Source organism: Leucoraja erinacea, chromosome 2, assembly GCF_028641065.1.
Source record: "Leucoraja erinacea ecotype New England chromosome 2, Leri_hhj_1, whole genome shotgun sequence".
In the NCBI taxonomy this organism is placed as follows: domain Eukaryota; kingdom Metazoa; phylum Chordata; class Chondrichthyes; order Rajiformes; family Rajidae; genus Leucoraja; species Leucoraja erinaceus.
The window spans coordinates 37,599,083-37,625,082 of record NC_073378.1 but is presented as its reverse complement, the minus strand read 5'-3'; the positions used below and the strand labels follow the sequence as shown (position 1 = coordinate 37,625,082).

The window sequence follows — 26,000 nt, the reverse complement described above, 5'->3', positions numbered from 1 at the left end:
CCATTCGCTTTCTTCACTGCCTGCTGCACTGCATACCTACTTTCAATGACTGGTGTACCATGACACCCAGGTCTCGTTGCATCTCCACTTTTCCTAATCGGCCATATTGTTTTCTCAGAGCCCTTTATGGATCATACATGGATTCAGTTGTGGATAATGAAGAAGATTGTTGAACAAATGCAGCAGGATATAGATCAAAAACATGAGCAGAGAAATGGCAGATGTAGTTTAACCTGGACAACTGTGTGGTGTTACACTTTAGGATATAAAATATTAGAGGAAAGGACAGTAAATAGCTGGATCGTTAGGAGATCTTAGGGTGCAAGACCATAGACCTGAAGCTTAGATAATGATAGCAATGTACATGGGACACATGAACACAGAATGTGCAGGATGGCCGAACCAAGCAATGTTGCTGATGATCTCCTTCACCGCTACATGCCATGTCCAATCTGCAAGCTCAGCCTCTAAAGGCAGAGCCCGATCTAATCAAACCCCAGATTGCTGCAAGGACTCGCCCTCCACTACACCAACACCTCGACAGGCGAACACAACGCCCCTCGCCCTGCAAGGCTAACTTTGCCTCTTTACCCTGGTTTTCATTGCACCTGTACCTCATCGTACTTGCGCATATGACAATAAACTGGACGCGACTTGGGTTCTCCAGGAGAGGGCAGCAAGAAACTTCAGCATTTAAATGACCCCAAAATTTAACACAATAAGAATCCAGATACAGCAGAAACAAAAAATAATTCTCCTCATGCAATATTTCCAAACAAACCAAATACATCTGGAATTCAGAAAAACCCTTGTTGATAAATCCTTAAGATAACTTAAGTATACACATACCAAATAATGATTTAAAAACAGTAGCCATGATCCCTGCCTGTAAATTTGCTGATTTCTGCACCACTTAGATTTGCACTAGACCAAGACACAAAGGATGTTAAATTATCAGCTTCATTGAATAGGTGGTAGAATATATTACAACTACCATGTATAAGCGACTCCCCCTCCCCAATTGTGTGCATCATTTTGGTTACAGTATTTTCTAAAAATCTGACTTACTAAATAAAATCTGTAGTGTATTTCTTTCTTTTGCACTAGCTGATGTACTAGATGGTATGATTTGTCTGGATAAGTCAAGGTTTTTCACTGGATCTTGATACATGTGACAATAAAAAGGAAAATGTTATTTATGCAAATATTTGTAAACTTACAAATGTTTGGCAGCAATAGTTCTTTTCTTCTACTTCTCACATTCAGGATCCTTACTGGTGTCATCTTTCAACCACAATTTACTACCTTGGAATAAGGCCCTTAGTTAGTGTTTCAGTAGTATTTTTGCTCCAGATTAATAGATCTGTGGCGACTTATTAGTAGCAGCTGGTGTCTACTCGAGACTGGTTTTGGAAACTTAAAGGACAAAGGACATTTATTGTCACATACACCAATTGGTGCAGTGAAATTTGACTTACCATGCAGCACACAAATAAGATAAATACAACACTATAGAATTTAACAATAAACATAAAAACATCCCCCCACAGCAGAATCAACTGTGAGGGAAAGCAATAAAAGTTCAGTCCTCTTCCTCTTGTTCACCCGTGGTCGGGGCCTATTGAGGCTTCCGATGTTCAGGCCCTCGCCGGATGATGTAACTCCGACATCGGAAAAACACTCTCAGCGGCTTGGAATTCTGAATCGTCCGCTTCCTTCCAGAGACCATGGCTCTATAAGTCCACAGGCCGAGCTGGACGTTGCTCCAACACTGACGACCTCAGCGAATGATCCCAGGGCTCTGCTGTTAGTCAGCACCGCCCACGGCTGAAAGCTCTGCAGACCACAGCTGCACAGTTTTCAAGTCTGCAGTCCCAGCACTCTGTAGCTTCCAACACGGTGACCTTGCTAAGTCATCACCCGCTCCGTGATGGTACTTCAGTGTTGTGCCGCTTCTGAAACTCTGGTCGGTCTCCGGCAGGGAACCCCGCGCCAACCAGGACAGGATGGTAGGTCCCGAGGGGGCGAAGATGCAGCTCGGAGGAAATACACATCCTACCAGGTAGCAACTGTGTAAAGCAGTTTCTCCCGCATTAAAAAGACCTCCAACACAAAACTTTGACAGACTAAAAATAAAAAAGGATGAAAGGACGAACAGCTGCAGGCGAGGCTGCCACTCAATGGCGCCACCACTCGGAAGGCACCCATGATAAACTACCAGTTGTAGTATTATTATGACTATTAAGGAATAAAACATGGTGTAGAAACATCTCTGCTAATAACATCGTGATCAATGAGAAATTGGATTTTGTTTCAGAATAAAATCAAAACAAGCCGTCCGTAATTTGTATATTTACCAATATTTGGCAGCAACATATATCTTTTCCTCACTCATGGTCCTCACTGGCGTTTCAATCGCCATTTACTACTTTGGAACCAGTTCTACCTGATCAAACAATGTGGCAAGAAACAGAATCCTGAACTCTTAATATCTTCAACGCTGTGGCAGCTTGCAATACAAGGACACTGGGTCAAATTTGGAGCCACTGGTTTGGCAGCATACCTAGCAATTGGCAGAAAAGCAGACAAAAACATCGCAGATAAAGACCAGTCAGATAAGTACGAGATGTACCCATTGACTAATTATACAGGAACTTGGTTCAACACAAATGCAAGCACCAAGGGATTCTGCTGGTCCAACAGTATATCCAGTTCAGTTAAACTCCACTGACACCAAGATCTAGTCATGACTGATGTTACATTATTACCATGATGAAATAATTTGCTCAAGTTTGCACAAAGCAAGATATTACCACCCAATTCTGTTAGTCCATATTAAGCTAAATTGTGACACTATTCCCTTGATTCAGATACACTTTTGTTACAAGTCATATAGTAGATGAACATTCAAAAACATAGACAAAAGGAACTGCAGATACCGGTTTTGCAAAGTGCTGGAGAAACTAAGAATAGGCAGCATCTCTGACAGACATGAATAAATGAAGTTTCAGGTAAAGACTCTTCTTCAAACTAATATGGCCCAACACAAAATGTTACCTATCCATGACCTCTACAGATACATCTTGACCAACTCCAGCATTGAGTTGATACATCTTGAGTTACTCCAGCACTATTCAAATACTCCAACATCTGCAGTTCCTCGTGTTGCCATCTCCTTATTGGTATTGGTTTAGTTCCATGTGTATCAAGAGGAAAAAAACTTGTTTGCATGCTATCCAATCATATCATACCGTACAATTCAAACCATACACATGCAGACTGAAGATCCAATCCAAAAGAGCACCCATCCATAACTTCCAGAAATGCTGCCTGACAAGCTAAGTTACTCCAGCACTTTATTTTTTTAATTCAAAATGCAGTGTATATGATCCAAAACAGTAATTCAATTTACTAAAATCTGACCAAATTAGGCAATTATTCATAAATTGTTCTTAAACCATATTGAAGCAAGAAATCAAAACACCATTTCTGGGTAAAAGGAGGAAAGCCAAGTTTATATTATAGCAATTAAATAGTCATAACATTTAAAAATTCCAGTTTGATTTCACTGTGAAGACTATTTAACACTTGTATTTTACCAAATCAAAAGTTAACAGTGACTTAATAGCACTAAAACTTAAAATTAACTGAATGTTGCCAGAGTAGACGGTTATTATAAAACAAGGCATAAAGAAAATTCAATCTGAACCAATATATCATCATATGCATGGTAAATAAACCAATCACATTCTGCAAACTTTAATGGTATATCTGAATGCTTTTATTTAGATTGCACCCTGGTACAAGCTATTCTCATCTAAAGGACAGATGTCATTTTAATCCTGCCAGTCATTCTCCAACTGTGGCATTGTGTACACAAATCTATTGCACCCCAAAAAAATGTTGCCCAATAAACAGCCATGCCTTCAATGCTTTATGCCATCTTGTTCTTTTAAAAAGAGGAAAGTAAATCAATGTGAACAAAATACAGATCATTGATATTTTGAATGTAATTTAATATCAAATTACATAAAGCCTCAGAACTGAATTGATGAGGCAAAGCTGGAAGAACCCGAATTGGAAAACTGACATTAATATACACTGGTGAGTTGCAAATACATAATTGAACTGAATCTAGTGGGGAGCATTAATGAGACAGAACGGCTCATCTTCAGTTAGGTTAATTCCCCTAATATACGGACAGCTAAAGCATTCAAGGGCAATTGATGATTCACACTCCCCATGTACCGAGTTTGCACCCATGATCTTAAACTTCTACCAACTGAATGAGACTGAAACAAGCCAAAAAGTCACTATCAGTGAGTGATAACCAAACCATTTGAAACGCTGATCTTTCAAAACATTGAAAAATGCCCAGTTTTATATTGCAAATTTAAATACTAGCATCTGTAGACTGCTTTTACCTACTTCACCATTAGACTTTTCTGCCTCTATCTTAACCTGCCTACCTAAATTTACTCCTCCTTTTCGAATTGACTGTTAACAATCGATACAAATGTCACATAAATTCCTCCCTATAAGATTTATAAAATCAATTCACTTTTAAAAATAATGCCAATTATATGCAGCACATTGGACATGGTTCATTATTTACATATTTGAAAACAAGCATTCCCTCAACTGCTTTAAAATCTTGGACACAAGAACAAACAAAGCTTTTGGGAAAGTGATAAATGACTTGCAGGCTGCCAATTAGGAAATTTACCACCAAATACCAAAGGCAAAATAAAAAAAACTTTACAAAAGTTATTTATTATAGTGTACATACTAAAATGTCAACTAAAAGCACAAGTTCTTAAATATATAACCTTCTTGGAATGCATTTACATACCAAAGGCAGATTTAATAACCCTGTCCATCACATAGAGTAATTACATTGTTACAAAGGTAACATCCATACAATCAACAGAACAACATTTCCCACACAATTACTGGTACATGAGATGACAAGAATGGTAGTTCTTGCAACTGGCATTGTTCATTGCAGCATCACTGGAGTTGTTCTCCTGAACTACAAGGAGAATAAAATCTCTCCCATTTGGTGTCAGCAGCTTAAGTGTCAAGTAAATGATTGTGCCTAATCTTCCTCACTCTCAGAACATTCATCAGATTCATCTTCCAAAGCAGAACATTCATCAGATTCATCTTCCAAAGCCTGTGCTGTCAGCTTGGACTCTGCTTCCTGTTGCAAATTAAGCTTCAACTCTTCAGCACTGTGTTCTTCCTCACCTTCTTGTTCAGACTCCAGCCCCAATTCATCAGCACTCTGTCCAGTCAGTTTCTGTTTAGAAAAGATAGAAAATGTTGCAACATAAAATGTTTTCTGGTGCTGTTCAGGAGCATGTAAACTGGGGAGGGAACAGAAGGCCTGGATGAGAACATGAAGCTATGGCATTATAGCAAGTATAGAAATTTAGTTAAGAGGCAGGACCAGACAGTTTAAATTCCAGGGTATGGATGGTTCAGATGTGAATTATGTCATGGCTACATTAAGGCATCTTTGAGGGCCCATATAGCAATCCACAAGTAGCACTCGGGTATAAGGTGCAACATTGTGGGCCCCCCCCCCACAATAGCCAGCCGGAGCTAGGGGAACATATGTAGACATATCATGGAAAGATAAACCTTATTGTCATAGCTCATTTTAACTTCCCAAATATTGAAATCCTTTACTGCCAGGAGTGTAAGTGGGACAGGATGGACTTGGTGCACCCAGGAAAGTTTCTCAAAGCAATATGTACATAACCCAACTAAGAATGGGCCTGTGCTATCGGGGGTAACAAAGTAATCAAAGTTTCAGTAGGGGAGCATTTTGCAACCATAATTTGTTTTATAGTAACATAGAAATTAGGTTACGGATGTAGATCAGAGTTACGGATGTAGATCAGATGGGCTCCAAATTTGGTACTAAATTGGGTGGTGAGTGGGGAACGCCAATTATAAGTGCAAGGCAGAAAGTGGGGAAAGTAGATCAGGAACAACTGTTTCGAGGATAAATCCACATCCGACATGTAGGAGGAATCCTAAATGCCAGTTCATTAGAGTTCAGGTCTAGCATATTCCAGAGTATAATAGACATAACAGCTTCAGGAATGTTCGATGGCAAGAATTATTGTTTGATCAAAACATATGCAATGTTCAGGAAGATGAAATCAGGTAGTCTGAGGACTATAAAATCAGATAAGAAATTGGAACAAAAGGAAATTATCGAGGTTCTTGGCAAGTAGGATTAAGGAGAAATACAATGCATTTTATATGTACATTAGGAACTAGAGAACAGGTCGAAGAGCAAGGGTGGGTCCACTCAAGGACAACAATAGGAGGATTTTGAATGGAGCCAGGGGAACAGGACGAGGTCTTCAATGAGTACTTTGCATCAGTATTTACCAAGGACATGGAAGATTGTGAGATTGAGGGTTATGACAATATTAAGCAGATGGTGTTGGGTGCCTTGAGAAACATTCATGATGACAAGGGGGCGGGGGGATCTATCCTAAGATACCAAGGGAAGCAAGAGGGGGCAGCTGGGGGTTCAAGATTTTAGTATTGTTGGCAACCGGCAAGGTGTCAGAAGGCTGGAGCATGGACAATCTTCTTCCATGAAGGATAACAGCAACAAGACAATACATTGTGGACTGGTGTGCCAACAAAATAGAAAATTACAGAAGATCTGGCATGTGTTAAAACCCAAGTGCTTTAAATAGGTAGCAATACACAGAATGAACATTAATGACTCACCACCTGGCCAAATTAGGAATCTACTCACCTCAATCATATCAGCCATGTACTGCACATGTTCTGCTAACTCCATTAACTCTTGGTTCTCTTTCTGCAACTTCAAAATGTCTTCATCTTTAAGTTCTATTTCTTTGTGTAGCTGCAAGTTCAAAACACCCCTTTTCAATCATATTGTGTGCAGTTTTGGTCTCCTAACTTGAGGAAGGACACACTTGCTATTGAGTGAGTGCAGCGTAGGTTCACCAGGTTAATTTGCAGGATGGCAGGACTGACATGTAATGAAAGAATGGATCGACTAGGCTTATATTCACTGAAATTTAGAAGGATGAGAGGATATCTTATAGAAATATAAAATTGTTAAGGGATTGGACAGGCTAGATGCAGGAAAAATGTTCTTGATGTAAGGGGAGTCCAGAACCTGAGGCCATAGTTTAAGAATAAGGGGTAGCCGTTTAGGACTGAGATAAGGAAAAACTATCACCCAGAGAGTTGTGAATCAGTGGAATTCTCCACCACAGAAGGTAGTGGAGGCCAATTCATGTATTCAAGTAAGATATAGCTTAGGGCTAACGGAATCAAGGGAAATGGGGAGAAAGCAGGAACAAGGTACTGATTTTGGATTATCAGCCATGATCGTATTGAATGGCAGTGCTGGCCCCAAGGGCCAAATGGTTTACTCTAGTACTTATTTTCTACGGTTATGTCCAAATGTTTGTACTTTGAAATGACTGATCAGATGAATCTCAATTGTACATACCCTCTCATTTTCTTGCAAAACCTGGAAAAGGGCTTTTCTCCGCTCTTCTGCCAGCTCCTTCCAGTACTGAGAACTAGGTTTTGCTGTAAATGAAAATTGAAATGAACAAGATTCATTGGACAATGTAAAAAGCAAAGATGCTTGGGCAGTCAAATGCTGCAACAAAACCAGAACACTTACATTTAACAAGTAGTTGGTAAGCTTCTTTTGTCATACTATCAATTCCCAAGTTCTCGTTATTGCACTCGGTGTTGTCTTGAGGAATCTGTGTGCGTGATTTTTTGCAGCTCTTTGGTTGATCATCATTCCTGTGCTTTCGTTTAGGAGACTGCTTGTGGGACTGCAATTACAAATGATCACCTTTATCCCACGCTTTTATTTCTTTAAAAAAATTTAAAAATCACTCATTATCTTGAAATTGCAGTAATTGACAATTTGGCACTTCTGACTGGAAAATAGGTAGGCATCAAAATAGAGTTCATTGCTTCAAACGGTTTTAATGAAAGTTAAACTGCCAAACCCAATTACCCATTGATAATTCAGGTTTGGGAGAATTTGCACATTGCTCACCTCATTTATCCTGCCAACAAGTTGATTTGAAGTAGCAACAGGTTGAATTACTTGTAATGTTCGTCTCAGTGACATATTACCGGCAACTCCACTGGCGAAGCTCTAGTAGAAACAGGAAAACAATAATCCATCCATCAGACAATTTTACAGGACTTGAGCAAAACTGTATCAAGGTAATGATATTTTGGAAAATATAACCCATTTAAACTTTCCTCATCTTACTAACATTACAGATCATTGAGCAGACATCAATTTCCATCAAAGTCCACTTCTAGATCCAAAGACAAATTTAATAAATTGCAAGAAGCATTTGTATGCAACAAGGCAGCAAATACACAAAGAAGGCTCCAAAATCAGCTATGACAGTCGTGCTCTTTTCAGGGACCCTCAAATAAGATCCTACATGAATGGCAGTTTATGGGAAAGGAAAAGCAAAGAAAGAGCTGGGCATTCAGTCATCTTGTTTACTAAGATTCAACTTTGTTACGAAAGACTCGAGTAGGAACCGACTGAATGCAGCATTTTTAAATGTAGCATTTGTCCATGTAACAAAGACACTGGATACAACAGAAAATGCTGGAAGTGCTCAGTAGGTCAAGCAGTGCGAACTAGTTGGCATGCCTGCTTGAACTACTGAGTGCTTCCAGCATTTGAGTTTCATATTAAGTAGTTGGGGGTGGGGGTAACTGGTTGGAAAGCTGCAAGAACCAGAAAAATCTCAATTGGCTGAAGGGCCGATGTCATCAAGCTATCTAAGACAAATTTTAATTGAAATAAGCAACGAGTACTACGGAACAGGGCAGATCAGGACAAAATGGCAAATGGGTAGAAAAAGGGGAGCGTGACCTTTTCCCCCCCAAAAATGAAATACCAACAACACTAGCAACATGTATAAAGATCACCCAAAAATAAATTCCCACATGAACAATGCCTTCCAATTCCTTTCCAGTTCCAATCAATTATTAAGATGGTAAACTTCAACGTTGACACCAAAGCAATAATATAAAGCTTAGATCTCAAATCCACTTTTAGCAGTCATTGCTGCACAATTCTAATACAATGTTTACATTGGTAGCTTGATTGTTTTAATAAGAAAAAATATATACTATTCAAGTTGAAAACCAAAAAAGGGGATGAATCATTCCACATACCAACATGAATTCAGGTGATTTACATACAAACTGTACTGCAAGCCCACTCCATCACTTAAGATCATAGCCATTTGACCAATGTGAACCCAACCTTCCTATCAACCCATGGTAAACTTTTACTTCCTTTTGTACCAGATATTGTTCTAGGACCATCTTAAACCCAGAGTTTGCTTAGATTGCCCTTTGAACTCCTCCGAAGAGACTCCCGACTCCATGAAAAACTGCACCCTTTGTGTGCCAACTGTCATCCTAGTTTTAGATTCTCCCACAAGGACACTCTTCACATCCACTTGGTCACATCACTGAGTTTTAGCAACCAATTTGCACACAGCAATACCATGCAATAATGAAAATCAGAATAGAGGACCTTACAGTCTCAGCTATTCAATCAGATCGTGACTAATTGTGTACACCAAGACATTTCCTTCAGGTCTCTATATCCTCCAAATACCACAAGATCAAAGGCTACATTGGAGGTAGATCATTCTAATTTTTGCTCCATTTCATCCTTATCCCAAGTGAAAACATTGCAGCTCAGGTCCCTATTAAATCTCTCATCTCAAACCTTTCTCTTACCGTAAAGCAATTACCCATGGTTCCTGGTTCCCCCCCACTCTGGGTACAAGACACTGCATTAACCATGTTTATTCCCCTCAATTTTCATGTTCATAAGTGATTGGAGCAGAAGTAGGCCATTCCACCCATCAAGTCTACTCCACCATTCAATCATGGCTGATCTATCATAACCTCTTAATCCCTCAAACACATGCAAGCCCACCCCAAAACCTCTCCTTACAGCTCAGATCATCAAGTCCTGGCACCATTTTCAAAACCTTCTAGTTTTACAAAATCCACCCTATAGGAGGGCGACTAAAACTGATCAATGTGGCATCAATGTGAAGCTCCCCACTAGTCTCAGGCTCCTAATCCAAAAAACATCCCTCCACCACAAATCATGGCTTTCTTTCATGATGCCAATTCTGTATCCAGTTTGCTAGCTCTCCCTGGATCTCTTGTGACACAATCTTCCAGAGCAGCCTACCATGTGGAACCTTAAATGCATTGCTAAAGTCCATTAACAATGACTATGGCTTTGCCCTCATCAACTCAGTTCAAGACATTGGACTTGGGAGAGTAAAAAACTGGAGTAACTCAGCAGGTCAGACAATATCCCCAAAGAAAAGGAATAGGTGACGTTTCGGGTCTCGACCCTTCTTCAGATTGTAGAAGGGTCTCGACCTGAAACATCACCTGTTCCTTTTCTCCAGAAATGCTGTCTGACCCGCTGAGTTCCTCCAGCTCTTTGTGTCGATCTTCATAAGATAGGATCAGAATCAGGCCATTTAGCCCATCAGCCCATGGCTGATCTGTCTCTTCCTCCTAACCCCATTTTCCTGCCTTTTCCCCCCAATTACCTGACATCTTCAGTTTAAACCAGCATTTGCAGTACCTTCATACACATTAAGATGCTCATGTCTGCTTTTACCAGTCGTTTATGGATGCAAATATTGGACTCACCAGCACGATAGCAGCCAATGAATGATTATAAACTTTGATCCAAATAAAACATCATTGGCAGCAATAACAATTCAAATCTTTCAAAGTTCCAAAGTACTAAATATCAGAAATAAGAATCCACCATTTAACTTGTTTTAATGTGACTAATCAGCCAAATACAATCTTGATTTTAATTGTCTAGCATAAACTAGGTTGCATACTTCAGAAGACAATAGCCCCAAATGTTGGGGAGGGAACCAAGCCAGTGTCCCATCCAGGAGCACTGCTTTATCAGTGTACCTGACCTAGTACAAAGCTTTTATTTACCAAAGTTGGAATCTATTCATCTTGTTTAATGATTGATTAAACTTCCACCATAAAATAGAAAACAAAGGTAGATTAAAGGCATGATTAGTATTGATGTTAGCTGCATTCAAGCATTACACTACAAGCGTGGGAAAATAATTTATATTGTACTGTGTAACGTGTTGTAATAGAATTCCCACGGTAAAGTTATTTCACTACAGATTATGACTCCAGTGGTGTAGGGCACACCTTACCAAGCGTGGGAAAGTGCTGCACAATAGGTTGTCGACATCATTAAAGATTAAACCATACAGATTAGCTATTTTTCCTAAAGTGAACAGATGCCAAATGGTGTTTCAGCAGTTAACCCATCACTTATAGAGCAGCACCTGAAGTACAATATGTGAACAGCAGGCCATGTTTTCAACTTTATGTACACGTTGTGCCAGATTGACTTTTAAAGCAGCTTAAAGTCAGCCATTTATTATAGAATCTGAACTAATTTAGCAACATTTTAAAGTAAAACACTCCAACAGTAATTCACAGGACCCTAAAGCTTTACCAATAAGAATATTTTCATTTATCCATTAAAGGCCATCCCATATTGCTAAAAAAATCTATCAAAACCATTTTATGATAGCATAATTAAGCCCATAGTTACCTTTACTGTTGGTGTGGGGTTATCAGCTTCAAATCTGTGTTTTATATTTGTAGTCATTGTTAGACCTAGGAAGGACAAAATAGAAATCACAAATGAAAAAAATCAATTAATCAACAGTATTAAAAAAAACTTCCCATTCAACCTTCATCTCCAGACATACATTTTAAATGGTATTCCCTCAAGCTCAAGGCAATGTATATGACTTTCAGCTCCCATAACCACCCGGATCACCTACAAAATCCTGATCCTCACCTACAAAGCCCTCCACCATCTGCCCCCCCCCCCCCCCCATATCTCACTGACCTCCTCTCCCCCTACCAGCCCTCACGGTCCCTCAGATCCACATCAGCCGGTCTCCTCTCCATCCACGTCCAACCTCCGCAGTTTTGGGGACAGAGCCTTCTCCAGGGCAGCTCCCAGGCTCTGGAACTCCCTCCCCCAACTGATTCACAATTCCGTGTCCCTCACCATCTTCCAATCCCGCCTCAAGACCCATCTCTTCACCACTGCCTATCCTTAGCCCCACGTCCTCCTCCCATTTCATCTGTGCTTGAATTGCCTCATATTGTGTTTTGAACTGAATTCTGTCTTTAATTTGTGCACTAGTCATGTCTCTACTATTTATTTCATTCCCCTTACATGTTTTTCCTCTACCTGCTAAATTTTTGTAAGGTGTCCTTGAGACTCTTGAAAGGCGCCCATAAATAAAATGTATTATTATTATTTATTATTTCTCTTTCCTCCATCGATTACTTTAGCTTATATTCTAACCTGGAGGTATACTAAGCTTAATGATGTTATGATAGCTGTGAACTGTAGCCATAAATAACCATAGCTGACAGTTATGATAAACGGACTCTACTCAACGTTGATGCTTACAAAATCATACTTCCCCATTAAACAAACGTGTCCAATTGGTCTCCCAATATTCTAAAAAGATGTATTCACTGTACTGCAATGGTACTGCATGCTTCTCTTTCTGGAAAAACGAATTTCCCCAAAACAAAATAAAGGCAAGCCTGCTCTTTGTAATCATTCATCAGTTTTATACCTTCAAGTCCCCAGAAAGGTAGGTCATGGTTTGCAACACCATCCTGTCAATACTCAGATCAGCAGTAAAATTGGGCTTAAGCAGTGGTCAAAAATGCCTTGGATAATCAAAAACCATCTAACCCCGATTGAAATTTCAGACTTAGAGTACATCTGATACTATTTACTTGGCTTTGCAGGGAACAAATTAGAACAACTCAAAAGCATATTGTTTGGACTGAATAGCAGCTTTGTACCCCAGCACGATGCCAAAGCATCTGATGCACTGATATGCTAGACACAATATGCACTCGAATGGAAATTCCATTTAGCATTTCATAAACAAAGACGAAAGGAAATAAGCAAGGTTTGAACATCCCAACATGGTCAAAATATTATTCAAATCTTAAAATATGTACCCAGTCGACCCAATTTAAACACAGCAGGAGAAGGGTTCAGAGAAGTAATTTTAACGTATCGATGTTGGATGTGGTGGACTGCGATAATGTTCAATGGTTCGATGTAGCTCTAATCGTTTACAAGTGACAATTTAAGAAAGTCAAAATTAAGTATAATCAAATTCTCACATAACCCTCACACCCCCCATTAAACCCAGGGAATCCTCCACCTACTCCTCACCCCCGCCATCCCCGGGGAATCCCCCCGTCACCGGCGGGGAACCATCATCCTCCCCTAATAGACAGGGACATCCTCTCCCGTTCTAACCCCGGGGAATCTTCCCCCGTTCCCCGCCCGCTCCCCGCAGCCTGACCTCGCCGCCACCAACAGGTTAGGTCCAAGCCGTGGGTCAGTCAGACCCGGAGTCTGGCTCCTCACCGCCGCCGCCCTCCAGGTCAGACCCCGGGACGTCTGGGGCCTCACCGTCTCCGCGCTGTCTCCGTCTCCGTCTCCCTCTCAGCCTGGAGTCTGGCGCCGCGTTTAGACCCGGAGCCGCGCGCGCTTCTCCCGCCAGCAAAGATCTTTGCCCGAGTTTCCTCTTGGCGCCTTCGGCTGGAGGTTAAAATATCTCCGTGTCACGTGCCGGGGTGGGCGGGGTGTAACCCCCGTCACGTGCCGGAGGTGGGCGGGGTGTAGCCCCGTCACGTGTGGAGGTGGGCGGGGTGTAGCCCCGTCACGTGTGGAGGTGGGCGGGGTGTAGCCCCCGTCACGTGTGGAGGTGGGCGGAGTATAACCCCCGTCACGTGTGGAGATGGGCGGGGTGTAGCCCCCGTCACGTGTGGAGGTGGGCGGGGTGTAGCCCCCGTCACGTGTGAAGGTGGGCGGAGTATAACCCCCATCACGTGCCGGGGGAGAGCGAACGGTATTGTGGGTGGGCACAGATTGGCGGGAAGTCAACCCTCCCTCCCTCCCTATTCCTTTTCCTTTTCCCCACCAAGTACGTCCTCGCTTTAAAAAATAAACACGTTCCCCACACCCGACTCTGCAGCGCGCGCGCACACACGAACGCGGCGCAATGTGGGGGTGAGGCAACTTTTGTTTTTACCTGTAAAATCTTTATCCCGCAGGAGGGAGACGCTCGCGCGGACAATTTAAACCGAGCGGATGGCGGCGGCTCGTGGAGCATGCGCGGCACGAACAGCCAATGGCGTGGGGGGAGTGAGGCCAATGACGTCAGCGGCCAATGACGTCAGCGGCCAATGACGTCAGCGGCCAATGACGTCAGCGGCCAATGACGTCAGCGGCCATGGAGCGAGAGAGAGAGAGGCCAATGGAGAGAAACATAGAAAATAGGTGGTGCCTGTGTAGTGTAGGCCGTTCGGTCCTTTGAGCCAGCACCACCATACATAGAAACATACACAGAAACACAGAAAATAGGTGCAGGAGGAGGCCGTTCGGTCCTTTGAGCCAGCACCACCATTCATTGGGATCATGGCTGATCGTCCCCTATCAATAACCCGTGCCTGCCTTCTCCCCATATCCCTTGACTCCACTAGCCCCTAGAGCTCTATCTAACTCTCTTAAATCCATCCAGTGACACGGCCTCCACTGCCCTCTGTGGCAGGGAATTCCATAAATTCACAACTCTCTGGGTGAAAAACCCAATGTGCTTAAAATATGTGTTTAAAATATGTACCCAGTCGACACAACTCTCTGGGTGAAAAACCCCACCGGGCGATGGTAAGTCAGTCCCACGGCTCAACCGAGCTCCGCGAACAGGCCGGTTCAAGCTCCGCGGCCCGGGGTGGTCGAAGATGCCACCCTCCAGTCCAGCGGACGCAGCTGTTGCCGCATCTACCCAGTCCAATGAATTTTATATGTCTCTATAAGATTCCCTCTCATCCTTCTAAATTCCAACGATTACAAGCCCAGTCGACACATTCTTTCATCATACATCAGTCCCGCCATCCCGGGGATTAACCTGGTGAACCTATGCTGCACTCCTTCAAGAGTAATCAAGTCAAGTCCTTCTTTTAGTTAGGAGACCAAAATTGCACACAACACAAAGAACGAAATGTGAGGTATGATGAAAGAATTTCTGCTTCCTGCCTCCCATTCGGTCTACTACCTTTCGCTATTTGAGGGACTCAAATAGCGAAAGGTAGTAGACCGAATGGGAGGCAGGAAGCAGAAATGGGAAGCACTCGGGACGCAAGAGGAGAAAGGAAAAAAAGGAAATAAACAGAGAATAAGGGACGGGGGTTTTCTTAAATGTGCATATTTTAATGCTAGGAGCATTGTAAGAAAGGTGGATGAGCTTAGAGTCTGGATAGACACCTGGAAGTATGATGTTGTGGCGATCAGTGAAACGTGGTTGCAGGAGGGCTGTGATTGGAAACTAAATATTCCAGGATTTCGTTGCTTCAGGTGTGATAGAATTGGAGGGGCAAGAGGTGGAGGTGTTGCATTGCTAGTCAGGGAAGATATTACAGCAGTGCTTTGGCAGGATAGATTGGAGGGCTCATCTAGGGAGGCTATTTGGGTGGAATTGAGAAGTGGGAAAGGTGTAGCAACACTTATAGGGGTGTATTATAGACCGCCAAACGGGGAACGAGAACTGGAAGAGCAAATATGTAAGGAGATAGCAGAGATTAGTAGTAAGCACAAGGTAGTGATTGTGGGAGATTTCAACTTTCCACACATAGACTGGGAAACACATTCTGTAAATGGGCTGGATGGGTTGGAGTTTGTAAAATGTGTGCAGGATAGTTTTTTGCAGCAATACATAGAGGTACCTACTAGAGGAGGGGCAGTGCTGGACCTCCTGTTAGGAAATGAGACTGGACAGGTGGCGGAGGTATGCGTTGGGGAGCACTTCGGGTCCAGTGATCACAATACCATTAGTTTCAATATAACTATGGAGAGGGTCAGAACTGGACCTAGGGTTGAGATTTTTGATTGGAGAAAGGCTAACTTTGATGCGATGCGAGATGATTTAAAAGGAGTGAACTGGGACATTTTGTTTTATGGGAAAGATGTAGAAGAGAAATGGAGGACATTTAAAGGGGAAATTTTAAGAGTACAGAATCTTTATGTTCCTGTTCGGTTGACAGGAAACAGTAAAAATTGGAAAGAGCCCTGGTTTTCAAGGGAAATTGGACATCTTGTTCGGAAAAAGAGGGAGATCTACAATAATTATAGGCAGCATGAAGTAAATGAGGTGCTTGAGGAGTATAAGGAATGTAAAAAGAATCTTAAGAAAGAAATTAGAAAAGCTAAAAGAAGATATGAGGTTGCTTTGGCAAGTAAGGTGAGAGTCAATCCAAAGGGTTTCTACAGCTATATTAATAGCAAAAGGATAAGGAGGGATAAAATTGTTCCATTGGAGAGACAGAGTGGACAGCTATCTGCAGAGCCAAAAGAGATGGGGGAGATATTGAACAATTTTTTTTCTTCAGTATTCACCAAGGAGAAGGATATTGAATTATGTGAGGTAAAGGAAACTAGTAGAGTAGCTATGGATACTATGAGGTTCAAAGTAAAAGAAGTACTGACACTTTTGAAAAATATAAAAGTGGATAAGTCTCCAGGTCCTGACAGGATATTCCCTAGGACATTGAGGGAAGTTAGTGTAGAAATAGCCGGGGCTATGACAGAAATATTTCAAATGTCATTAGAAACGGGAATAGTCCCCCGAGGATTGGCGTACTGCGCATGTTGTTCCATTTGTTTTAAAAAGGGTTCTAAGAGTAAACCTAGCAATTATAGACCTGTTAGTTTGACTTCAGTGGTGGGCAAATTAATGGAAAAGATACTTAGAGACAATATATATAAGCATCTAGATAAACAGGGTCTGATTAGGAACAGTCAACATGGATTTGTGCCTGGAAGGTCATGTTTGACTAATCTTCTTGAATTTTTTGAAGAGGTTACTAGGGAAATTGACGAGGGTAAAGCAGTGGATGTTGTCTATATGGACTTTAGTAAGGCCTTTGACAAGGTTCCTCATGGAAGGTTGGTTAAGAAGGTTCAACTGTTGGGTATAAATGCAGGAATAGCAAGATGGATTCAACAGTGGCTGAATGGGAGAAGCCAGAGGGTAATGGTGGATGGCTGTTTATCGGGTTGGAGGCAGGTGACTAGTGGGGTGCCTCAGGGATCTGTGTTGGGTCCTTTGTTGTTTGTCATGTACATCAATGATCTGGATGAAGGTGTGGTAAATTGGATTAGTAAGTATGCAGATGATACCAAGATAGGGGGTGTTGTGGATAATGAAGAGGATTTCCAAAGTCTACAGAGTGATTTAGGCCATTTGGAAAAATGGGCTGAAAGATGGCAGATGGAGTTTAATGCTGATAAATGTGAGGTGCTGAACGAATTTCAGTGCATGAGGTGCTACACCTTGGCAGGACAAATCAAAATAGGACGTACATGGTAAATGGTAGGGAATTGAAGAATACAGTTGAACAGAGGGATCTGGGTATAACCGTGCATAGTTCCTTGAAGGTGGAATCTCATATAGATAGGGTGGTAAAGAAAGCTTTTGGTATGCTAGCCTTTATAAATCAGAGCATTGAGTATAGAAGCTGGGATGTAATGTTAAAATTGTACAAGGCATTGGTGAGGCCAAATCTGGAGTATGGTGTACAATTTTGGTCGCCAAATTATAGGAAGGATGTCAACAAAATAGAGAGAGTACTGAGGAGATTTACTAGAATGTTGCCTGGGTTTCAACAACTAAGTTACAGAGATAGGTTGAATAAGTTAGGTCTTTATTCTCTGGAGCGCAGAAGGTTAAGGGGGGACCTGATAGAGGTCTTTAAATGATGAGAGGGATAGACAGAGTTGATGTGGACAAGCTTTTCCCTTTGAGAATAGGGAAGATTCAAACAAGAGGACATGACTTCAGAATTAAGGGACAGAAGTTTAGGGGTAATATGAGGGGGAACTTCTTTACGCAGAGAGTGGTGGCGGTGTGGAATGAGCTCCCAGTGGAAGTGGTGGAGGCAGGTTCATTGGTATCATTTAAAAATAAATTGGATAGGCATATGGATGAGAAGGGAATGGAGGGTTATGGTACGAGTGCAGGCAGGTGGGACTAAGGGGAAAAAAATTTGTTCGGTATGGACTTGTAGGGCCGAGATGGCCTGTTTCCGTGCTGTAATTGTTATATGGTTATATGGTTAATACTTCAAGTGCCATCTCACCAGGACCCTGTGCAACTGCAGTAGGACCTCCTTGCTCCTAATCTCAAATCCTCTCTCAATGAAGGCCACCATGCCATTGGCTTTCTTCATTGCCTGCTGTACTTGCATGCTTTCAGTGACTGATGTACAAGCACACCCAGGTCTTGTTGCACCTCCCCTTCTAATCTGACACCATTCAGATAATAATCTTGTTATTATCTTCCATGTGCCTTCCTGTTCTTGCCACAAAAGTGGATATCCTCATATTTATCCACATTATACTGCATCTGCCATGCATCTGCCCACTCACCCACCCTGCCCAAGTCACCCTGTGGCCTCGTAGCATCCTCCTCGCAGCTCGCAGCGTGGGAAGACCACAGTCTAGGGTCCCTCCGTTGCTGGACATGGGGGGTGGGGGAATGGGGCAGGGTGTGGTCGAGATGCCCCTCAAAAATAAGGGAAGGGATTCCACGCCAGTGGGCCACATGAGTGGCAAGGGTGGGGGATAAATTTGTGCAATGTGTGTAAACAGTATTGAAATTTGAGCATTGTGTGTAACAGTATTGAATAGCGTCCGAAAATGTTGGATGAATGTTTTGCACGGTTCATGTATGTATATATTTATTACTTGAATAAAGTCTATTTTGAAATTGAAAAAAAAATCCTTCTCTCCAGAGATGCTGCCTGTCCCGCTGAGTTACTCCAGCTTTTTGTATCTATCTTCGGATTAAACCAGCATCTGCAGTTCCTTCTTTCATAGAAACATAGAAAATAGGTGCACGTGGAGGCCATTCGGCCCTTCGAGCAGGCACCGCCATTCATTGTGATCGTGGCTGATCGTCATACCCATACACATACCTGGCTTACACATACCCAGGTACCCAATACTGGATAAAAGGTCCTGACCGTCTACCCTATCTATGCCTCTGTCTTAATTTTATATATTTCTATCGGGTTTCCCATCAACCTCTGGCGTTCCAGAGAAACCTAGGAGCTCAATGGCCAATGACATGAAAATGCATTTGTGACTTTTAAACATTTAGTGATTCAGCTGCATTGCACGAAACACGGAGAGAAATTGAGAGAATTGTGAAATCTAGAAAGTGGAAAGAAAGTCCTTCAAAAGCAAAACTTGTCTCAACCCTTTCACACTTTTAACAGCAAGTCTAGCACTGTCTCTGGTTACAATGGCATCTTTCCTGAGTTCTGAAATATTCTTAAAAGACTTCCAAATATCTGGCACACGAGAAAAGTTACCTGGTTTCAAATACTTTCAGAAGTCCAAGAACTGGTTTGTGGCTACCAACCAACCAATATCACTATTATCATTGTTATTGTCATTTCAAATTCCACAGGGATTTAATTCTCCAATGAAACCCAGACATGGAGAGTATCTTGAACATTGATCAACTCGGCTGTGGTCAAATTACAAAACTAAGTATCTAGTGTCATAGGGCGGTGGAGGCCGGTTCTCTGGATACTTTCAAGAGAGAGCTAGATAGGGCTCTTAAAGATAGCGGAGTCAGCGGATTTGGGGAGAAGGTAGGAACGGGGTACTGATTGTGGACAATCAGCTATGGTGGTGCTGGCTCGAAGGGTCGAAGGGCCTACTCTTGCACCTATTGTCTATTGTCCATTGATACAGTGTGGAAACAAACCCTTCGGCCCAACTTTCCCACACCGGCCAACATGTCCCAGCTACGCTAGTCCCACCTGCCTGCATTTGGTCCATATCCCTCCAAGCCTGTCCTATCCATGTACCTGTTAACTGTTTCTTAAATGTTGGGATAGACCCTGCCTCAACTACATAGAAACATAGAAAATAGGTGCAGGTGTAGGCCATTTGGCCCTTCGAGCCAGCACTGCCATTCAATATGATCATGGCTGATCATCTTGAATCAGTACCCCGTTCCTGCTTTCTCCCCATATCCCTTGATTCTGTTAGCCCTAAGAGCTATATCCAACTCAATCCTGAATACTTTGCCATCTGTCCTTCTCTTAGTTGGAGGGATCCAGACAACAGAATTCCTCATACTGTGGTCCCAGTTCCTATTTGGCCATAAGAGAATGAGGCATCAATTCCGACCACCTAGCTTTAAGAGCTCCTGTCTCGATGGCTGGTGATATTGTTAAGTTTGTGTTTCTTGCGGAACTTTACAAGGGCTCACTGTCAGAGTATAATCACAGATGAGGCAGGGGACTTTAAGTCTCTTGTTCAGCTCACTTCATGAGGCACATAAAATAAATGTTCACCGTCTTTAACTGCACTTAGATCTCGATCCAAAACTATCTCCTCTGGCAGCTTGTTCCATACATTCATCTCCCTTTGTGTGAAAAAGTTACCCCCCAGATTCCTATTAAATAATTTCCACTCCACTTTAAACCTATGTCCTCAGGTCCTCAATTCACCTGCTCTGGGCAAAGGACTCTGTGCATCTACCCGATCTATTCGTCTCATGATATTATACACCACTATAAGACCACCGCTCATCCTCCTGCGCTCCAAGGAATAGAGTCCCAGCCTGCTCAACCTCTCCCTATAGCTCACATCCTCTAGTCCTGGCAACATTCTCGTAAATCTTTTCTGTAACCTTTCCAGCTTGACATCTTTCGTACAACACCGTGCCCAGAACTGAACACAATACTCTAAATGCGGCCTCACCAACTCGATCAAGTAGAGATCATATTCACAAAAAACAAATCTAAAAATAGGCACCACATTTCTTGACCACTGCAGCAGATGCCATGGGTAAATGGATCTGCTCATTATTGCTATCAAGAGTCTCTGCAATAGTTTATTGGTGTAATTGAAACACTTTCCTAAGGCAGACATTTCCAGGTGCCCATGGATGAGAAAATTAGTTCTTGGGGTAAACTAAGAATGAACTGTTTCCAAAGATCTATTCTAACTAACCTTGTTCAGCCTCTATGCTGATAAACCTTGATCACTGAAGTTTATCTCTGAATGACATGAGTTACAAGCCTCGCCCTTCTCTGAACTGGGTAATACTAACCTGTAATGGTGGCAGACTACTGTGAGACCAACACCCACAGTTTGAAGAAGGATCCCGATCCAAAACGTCACCTGTCCATTCCCACCGCATATGCTTAGCTAGACGGAAAATGCTGGATTAACTCAGCGGGTGAGGCAGCATCTCTGGAGATGCTGCCTCACTCGCTGAGTTACTCTAGCATTTTGTGTCCACCTTCGATTTAAACCAGCATCTGCAGTTCTTTCTTACACCGATGCTTGGGTACTGGGTAGCACTTTGTAAACAATATAATAAACAAAACAAAAAAGTTGTATTAAAACAAACAATAATTGTGCAAAAAGACAAAGTCAATGCCCCCAAGACTATGTAGTTCAGAGCTTATTTGGAGGTTGCGTTGTTTAATAACCTGATGGCTGTAGGGAAGAAGCTGTTCATGAACCTGAATGTAAAAGCCCCGTCCCACGGTACAAGTTCATTCCAAGAACTCTCCCGAATTAAAAAAAAATCAAACTCGTGTAAGCACGGAGAATTAATGTAGCGGGTACGTCGGAGCTCGTGGACGTCTCTTAGCGGCTCGTAACCCTAACAGCAGGTACTCAGGAAGACTTGCTAACGGCAGGTAAGCACGGGAAGACTCGTGAAGATTTTTCAACATGTTGAAAAATGTCCACGAGAGCCCCGAGTACCGACGAGTGGCCATTACCGTAAATCTCCGAGTTCGAATCGGGGCAAACTCAGGAGAGCTCTTGGAATAAACTCGTACCATGGGACAGGGCTTTTACAGTTTTCATGCTCCCATATACTTATCCCGATAGCAGGAGTGAAATGAGTGTGTGGCCAGAGTACATATTTTTTATTTCAAAATAGACTTTATTCATTGATAAATATATACAATTCCTGAACCATTCAAACAAACAAAATTCATCCGACATTTTCGGAGACTATACAAGTTTTTTCAGTACAATTTTTTTACATTTTTCAAATTTCACCAAACAGTCCCCCACCCGTGCCACTCTGTGGCCCCCTGGCGTGGGATACCTTCCCTTAATTTAATTTGAGGGGCGTCTCCACCACACCGTGCCCCCTATGTCCAGCAGCGGAAGGACCCTAGACTGTGGTCCTCCCCCACCGAGCCTTGGCGTTGGCTGCACCAAGCTTCAGCGAGTCCCTTAGCACGTACTCCTGCAGTCTGCAGTGGGCCAGTCGGCAACATTCCCTGACGGACATCTCGCTCTGCTGGGTGGTGAGCAACGCTCGGGCAGACCAAAGAGCGTCTTTCACCGAGTTGATGACCCTCCAGCAGCACTCGATGTCAGTCTCTGAATGTGTCCCTGGGAACAGTCCGTAGATCACAGAGTCCTCTGTGACGGAGCTGTTCGGGATAAATCGTTCCAGGGACCCTTGCATACCTCTCCAGACTCTTTTTGCAAACCCACACTCTGCAAAGAGGTGGGCAACCGTCTCCTCTCCACCGCAACCGTCCCGTGGCCAGAGTACATATTCATCAGTTACCCTAATTATTGGCACCTTCTCCTTGACAACCATCAGCACAGAAACATCTCAAGGCTGTGTGCTCACTCTACTGCTCCACACTGCGTCCACCCATGACTGTAGAGCCAGACACAGTTCCATAGCCATTTTTAAATTTAAATAACAACACCAATGCTGTTGTATGAATAACTGGTAATGATGAGTCAGACTAGTCACTAGAGGAGGGAGAAAAAAAAACCCTGGTGAATGGTGCCAGACCAATAATTTTGCTCTAAATGGTAGCAAGACCCCAGGAGGGGGTCTGAACTCCAGGAGGGGAAAGCCAAGGTCCATGAACCTGTCTTCATTGATGGGACAGTATAGAAGAGAGTCAATGTATCCCCCCTCCTAAGGTTGGGAGCTTTTTTTATTTTTCAGCTTGAAATTGTGCAATCTGTAGCGAGTATTTTAACTTACACTTGAATGCGTCATTTATGGTTTAAATTGGATGAGGCATGAATAAGGTTAGGCTAAATTACATTCCTAATTACATTCCACAGTAGAGCCAGACTCTGATCAAGAGGTGCAGCACGAATGACCTTAGTATATTCATGTATGGAAATCAGATTATAATTCATGCTGTTATGCATATATATATTTTTTTTAAACATAGAAACAAGGCAAGAGGAGTCGGACTTCTATCACTGTTCTGCAGAAATCAGTTAATCAACCTTACCCTTTGACTATAGAAACAAGACTAAAATAAGGCCACATATTCAACCAAGTATATGGTTCAATGAAATTAAGATATATTTGTTAAACATATATATGGAAACAGGCCCTTCAGCCCACCAAGTCCACAGCAACCAGCAATCTACCATACACCAATTTAATCCTACAGCTCAGGGACAATTTACAGAAGCCAATTAATCTACAAACCTGCACTTCTTTCAGAGAAACCGGAATATCCGGAGAAAACCCATGTTGTCAGGGAGAATGTACAAATTCTGTACAGACAGCACCCGTAGTCAGGATCAAATCTGTGTCTGTGGTGCTGTAAGGCAGCAACTCTACTGTTGCGACACCATGCCACCCCATTTTCTGTAATATATTTATTATGGTGTCACGTCAATAAAGATGAACACATTATTCTGATTTCTGCCCTTAGTTGGATAAACACACATCTCCAGTCATTGTGTTTTACATCTATATGGCTGGTTTTCAACCTCTTCAGTCTGAAGGTCTCAAACCGAAACATCACCCATTATTTCTCTCCAGAGATACTGCCTGTCTTGCTGAGTTATTTCAGCTTTTTGTGTCTATCTTCCTACATTCTTTGTTAAATGAAACAGGTCCTATTCTCATTATATCATTCACCTCAACTAAGTCTTTTCTTCACCTCCCTTGCTACAGAGAATCCCAGTTATCAAATCTTTCTTCAAAGTGAAAAAAAAATTCCAGCCGTGCCAACATCTTCATAAATCGCTCCTGGATCCTCTCCAGAGCAATTGCACCCTTTCTACAATGTGTCATAGTCTTACAGCATGGAAACAGGCCCTTCATCCCAATTTGTCCATGCAGATCAAGGTGCCCCATCTAAATTAGTAGCATTTATCCGCATATGGCCCATATCCCTTTAAACCTGTCCACGTACCTGTCGAAATATCTTTTAAATACTGTCATTTTACCTGCCTACTTCCCCTGGCAGCTCGTTCCACATACCCACCATCCTCTGCGTGAAAATGCTGTCCCTCAGGTTCCTATTAAATCATTCCTCTCTTATTTTAAATGAGGGGTGTCAATCTCATTTTAAGTCACGGGCCGGATTGGACAAAATGCGACTTCATGCGTGCCGGATCATTTTTGCACACGCGAAGGCACCCTTTCCATTAATAAACCATTTGAAATCGAACTTTAGCAGACACAAATGTAGACCTAACGAAACAAATTGTTAATGTAGGCTACACAACTGCACCTAATTGTTGTTAGCCTGCTTCCAGTAATCAAAGCAATTAACACAGTTAGCCTCTCATTTCTATTGAAGTAATTGAAGTGTGAGGGTGTGTGAAACCCAGGGAATTATAGGCCTATTGCGTTAACATCCAACATATGTAAAGTAATGGAAAAAATGGTAAATGAAAGGTTAATATATTATGTAGAAAATAAAGGATATTTATCCAATTACCAGAGTGGTTTCAGGAAGGGGAGAAACACCATGGATCCAGCTATATGTTTAGAACATGAAATTAGGAGAGCACAAATTAACAGAGAAAGTGTAGTAGCTGTATTTTTTGATATTGAGAAAGCATATGATATGATGTGGGGAGAAGGGTTATTAGTGAAACTAGGTAAATTGGGGATTAAAGGTCGTATATTTAAATGGATTAAGGATTTTTTATTTGGGAGGTCAATACAAGTACGAGTTGGAAATCAATACTCAGGAACATTAGATATTGAAAATGGAACACCTCAAGGGAGCATAATAAGTCCTTTACTATTTTTAGTAATGATAAATGATGTATATGAAGAAATTGTAAATGAAATGGGAGTTTCACTGTTTGCGGATGATGGGGCAATCTGGAAAAGGGGGAGAAATGTGAAGTTTATTGTGCAGAAATTACAGAGGGCTATAATAAAGGTACAAGAGTGGTCATATAAATGGGGATTCAAATTTTCTGTGGAAAAGACAAAGATAATGTTTTTTACTAGGAAGAAAATTGATAGTGAGGTAAAACTAAAATTATATAACCAGGAATTGGAGAGAGTAAAATACTATAAATTTTTAGGTTTATGGTTTGATGAGAGGATTACATGGATGGTTTATATTCAGAAAGTAGTGGACAAATGTAAGAAGATACTTAATGTAATGAGATGTTTAGTTGGATGTGATTGGGGGGCAGATAGAACAGCTTTGAAGGCTATATACACTGGGTTAATTAGATCTGTGTTAGATTATGGTTGTGTGGTGTATGGGTCCGCATCAAGTACTTCTCTTAAGAAAATAGACAACATTCAATACCAGGCATTGAGAATATGTACAGGTGCAATAAAAACAACTCCAACAGCAGCATTACAGGTTGAAATGGGGGAGATGCCTCTAGAGATGAGAAGGACACAGCTTTCATTGAATTACTGGATTAACCTACAGGGCCACAGTCAAGAACACCCAGTACAAGTTACTGTCAAACCATGCTGGGAAAAGGAGAGAAGGGAAACAAAAAG

General features: G+C 42.0%; 1 protein-coding gene across 3 annotated transcripts; it reads right to left on the bottom strand.

Moving 5' to 3' along the window:
• Positions 1-3,486: 3,486 nt before the first annotated feature.
• On the bottom strand, positions 3,487-14,352 carry gmnn (geminin DNA replication inhibitor). 3 transcript variants are annotated; one of them, XM_055654970.1, is made up of 7 exons: positions 14,235-14,352; positions 11,702-11,766; positions 8,087-8,188; positions 7,697-7,856; positions 7,517-7,599; positions 6,788-6,898; positions 3,487-5,302 (listed from the first exon to the last, which is right to left on the bottom strand). In XM_055654970.1, the coding sequence occupies exons 2-7, from the start codon at positions 11,756-11,758 to the stop codon at positions 5,099-5,101; spliced, it is 717 nt and encodes a 238-aa protein (XP_055510945.1). In that variant the 5' UTR covers positions 11,759-11,766; positions 14,235-14,352; the 3' UTR covers positions 3,487-5,098. The 3 variants fall into 3 exon arrangements, with proteins under 3 accessions (XP_055510945.1, XP_055510954.1, XP_055510963.1); XM_055654979.1 differs by lacking the exon at positions 14,235-14,352 and adding an exon at positions 13,613-13,744; XM_055654988.1 differs by lacking the exon at positions 14,235-14,352 and adding an exon at positions 13,503-13,576.
• Between the last annotated feature and the right edge of the window lie 11,648 nt (positions 14,353-26,000).

Bases quoted from the DNA above. Each gene is read 5' to 3' on its own strand.
- gmnn (XM_055654970.1), bottom strand. From the start codon at position 11,758: ATGACTACAAATATAAAACACAGATTTGAAGCTGATAACCCCACACCA. The intron at 7,857-8,086 runs GTGAGCAATGTG...TTGTAATTGCAG, and splicing joins TTGTTGGCAGGATAAATGAG to TCCCACAAGCAGTCTCCTAA. The intron at 7,600-7,696 runs GTAAGTGTTCTG...TTTCATTTACAG, and splicing joins TTACCAACTACTTGTTAAAT to CAAAACCTAGTTCTCAGTAC.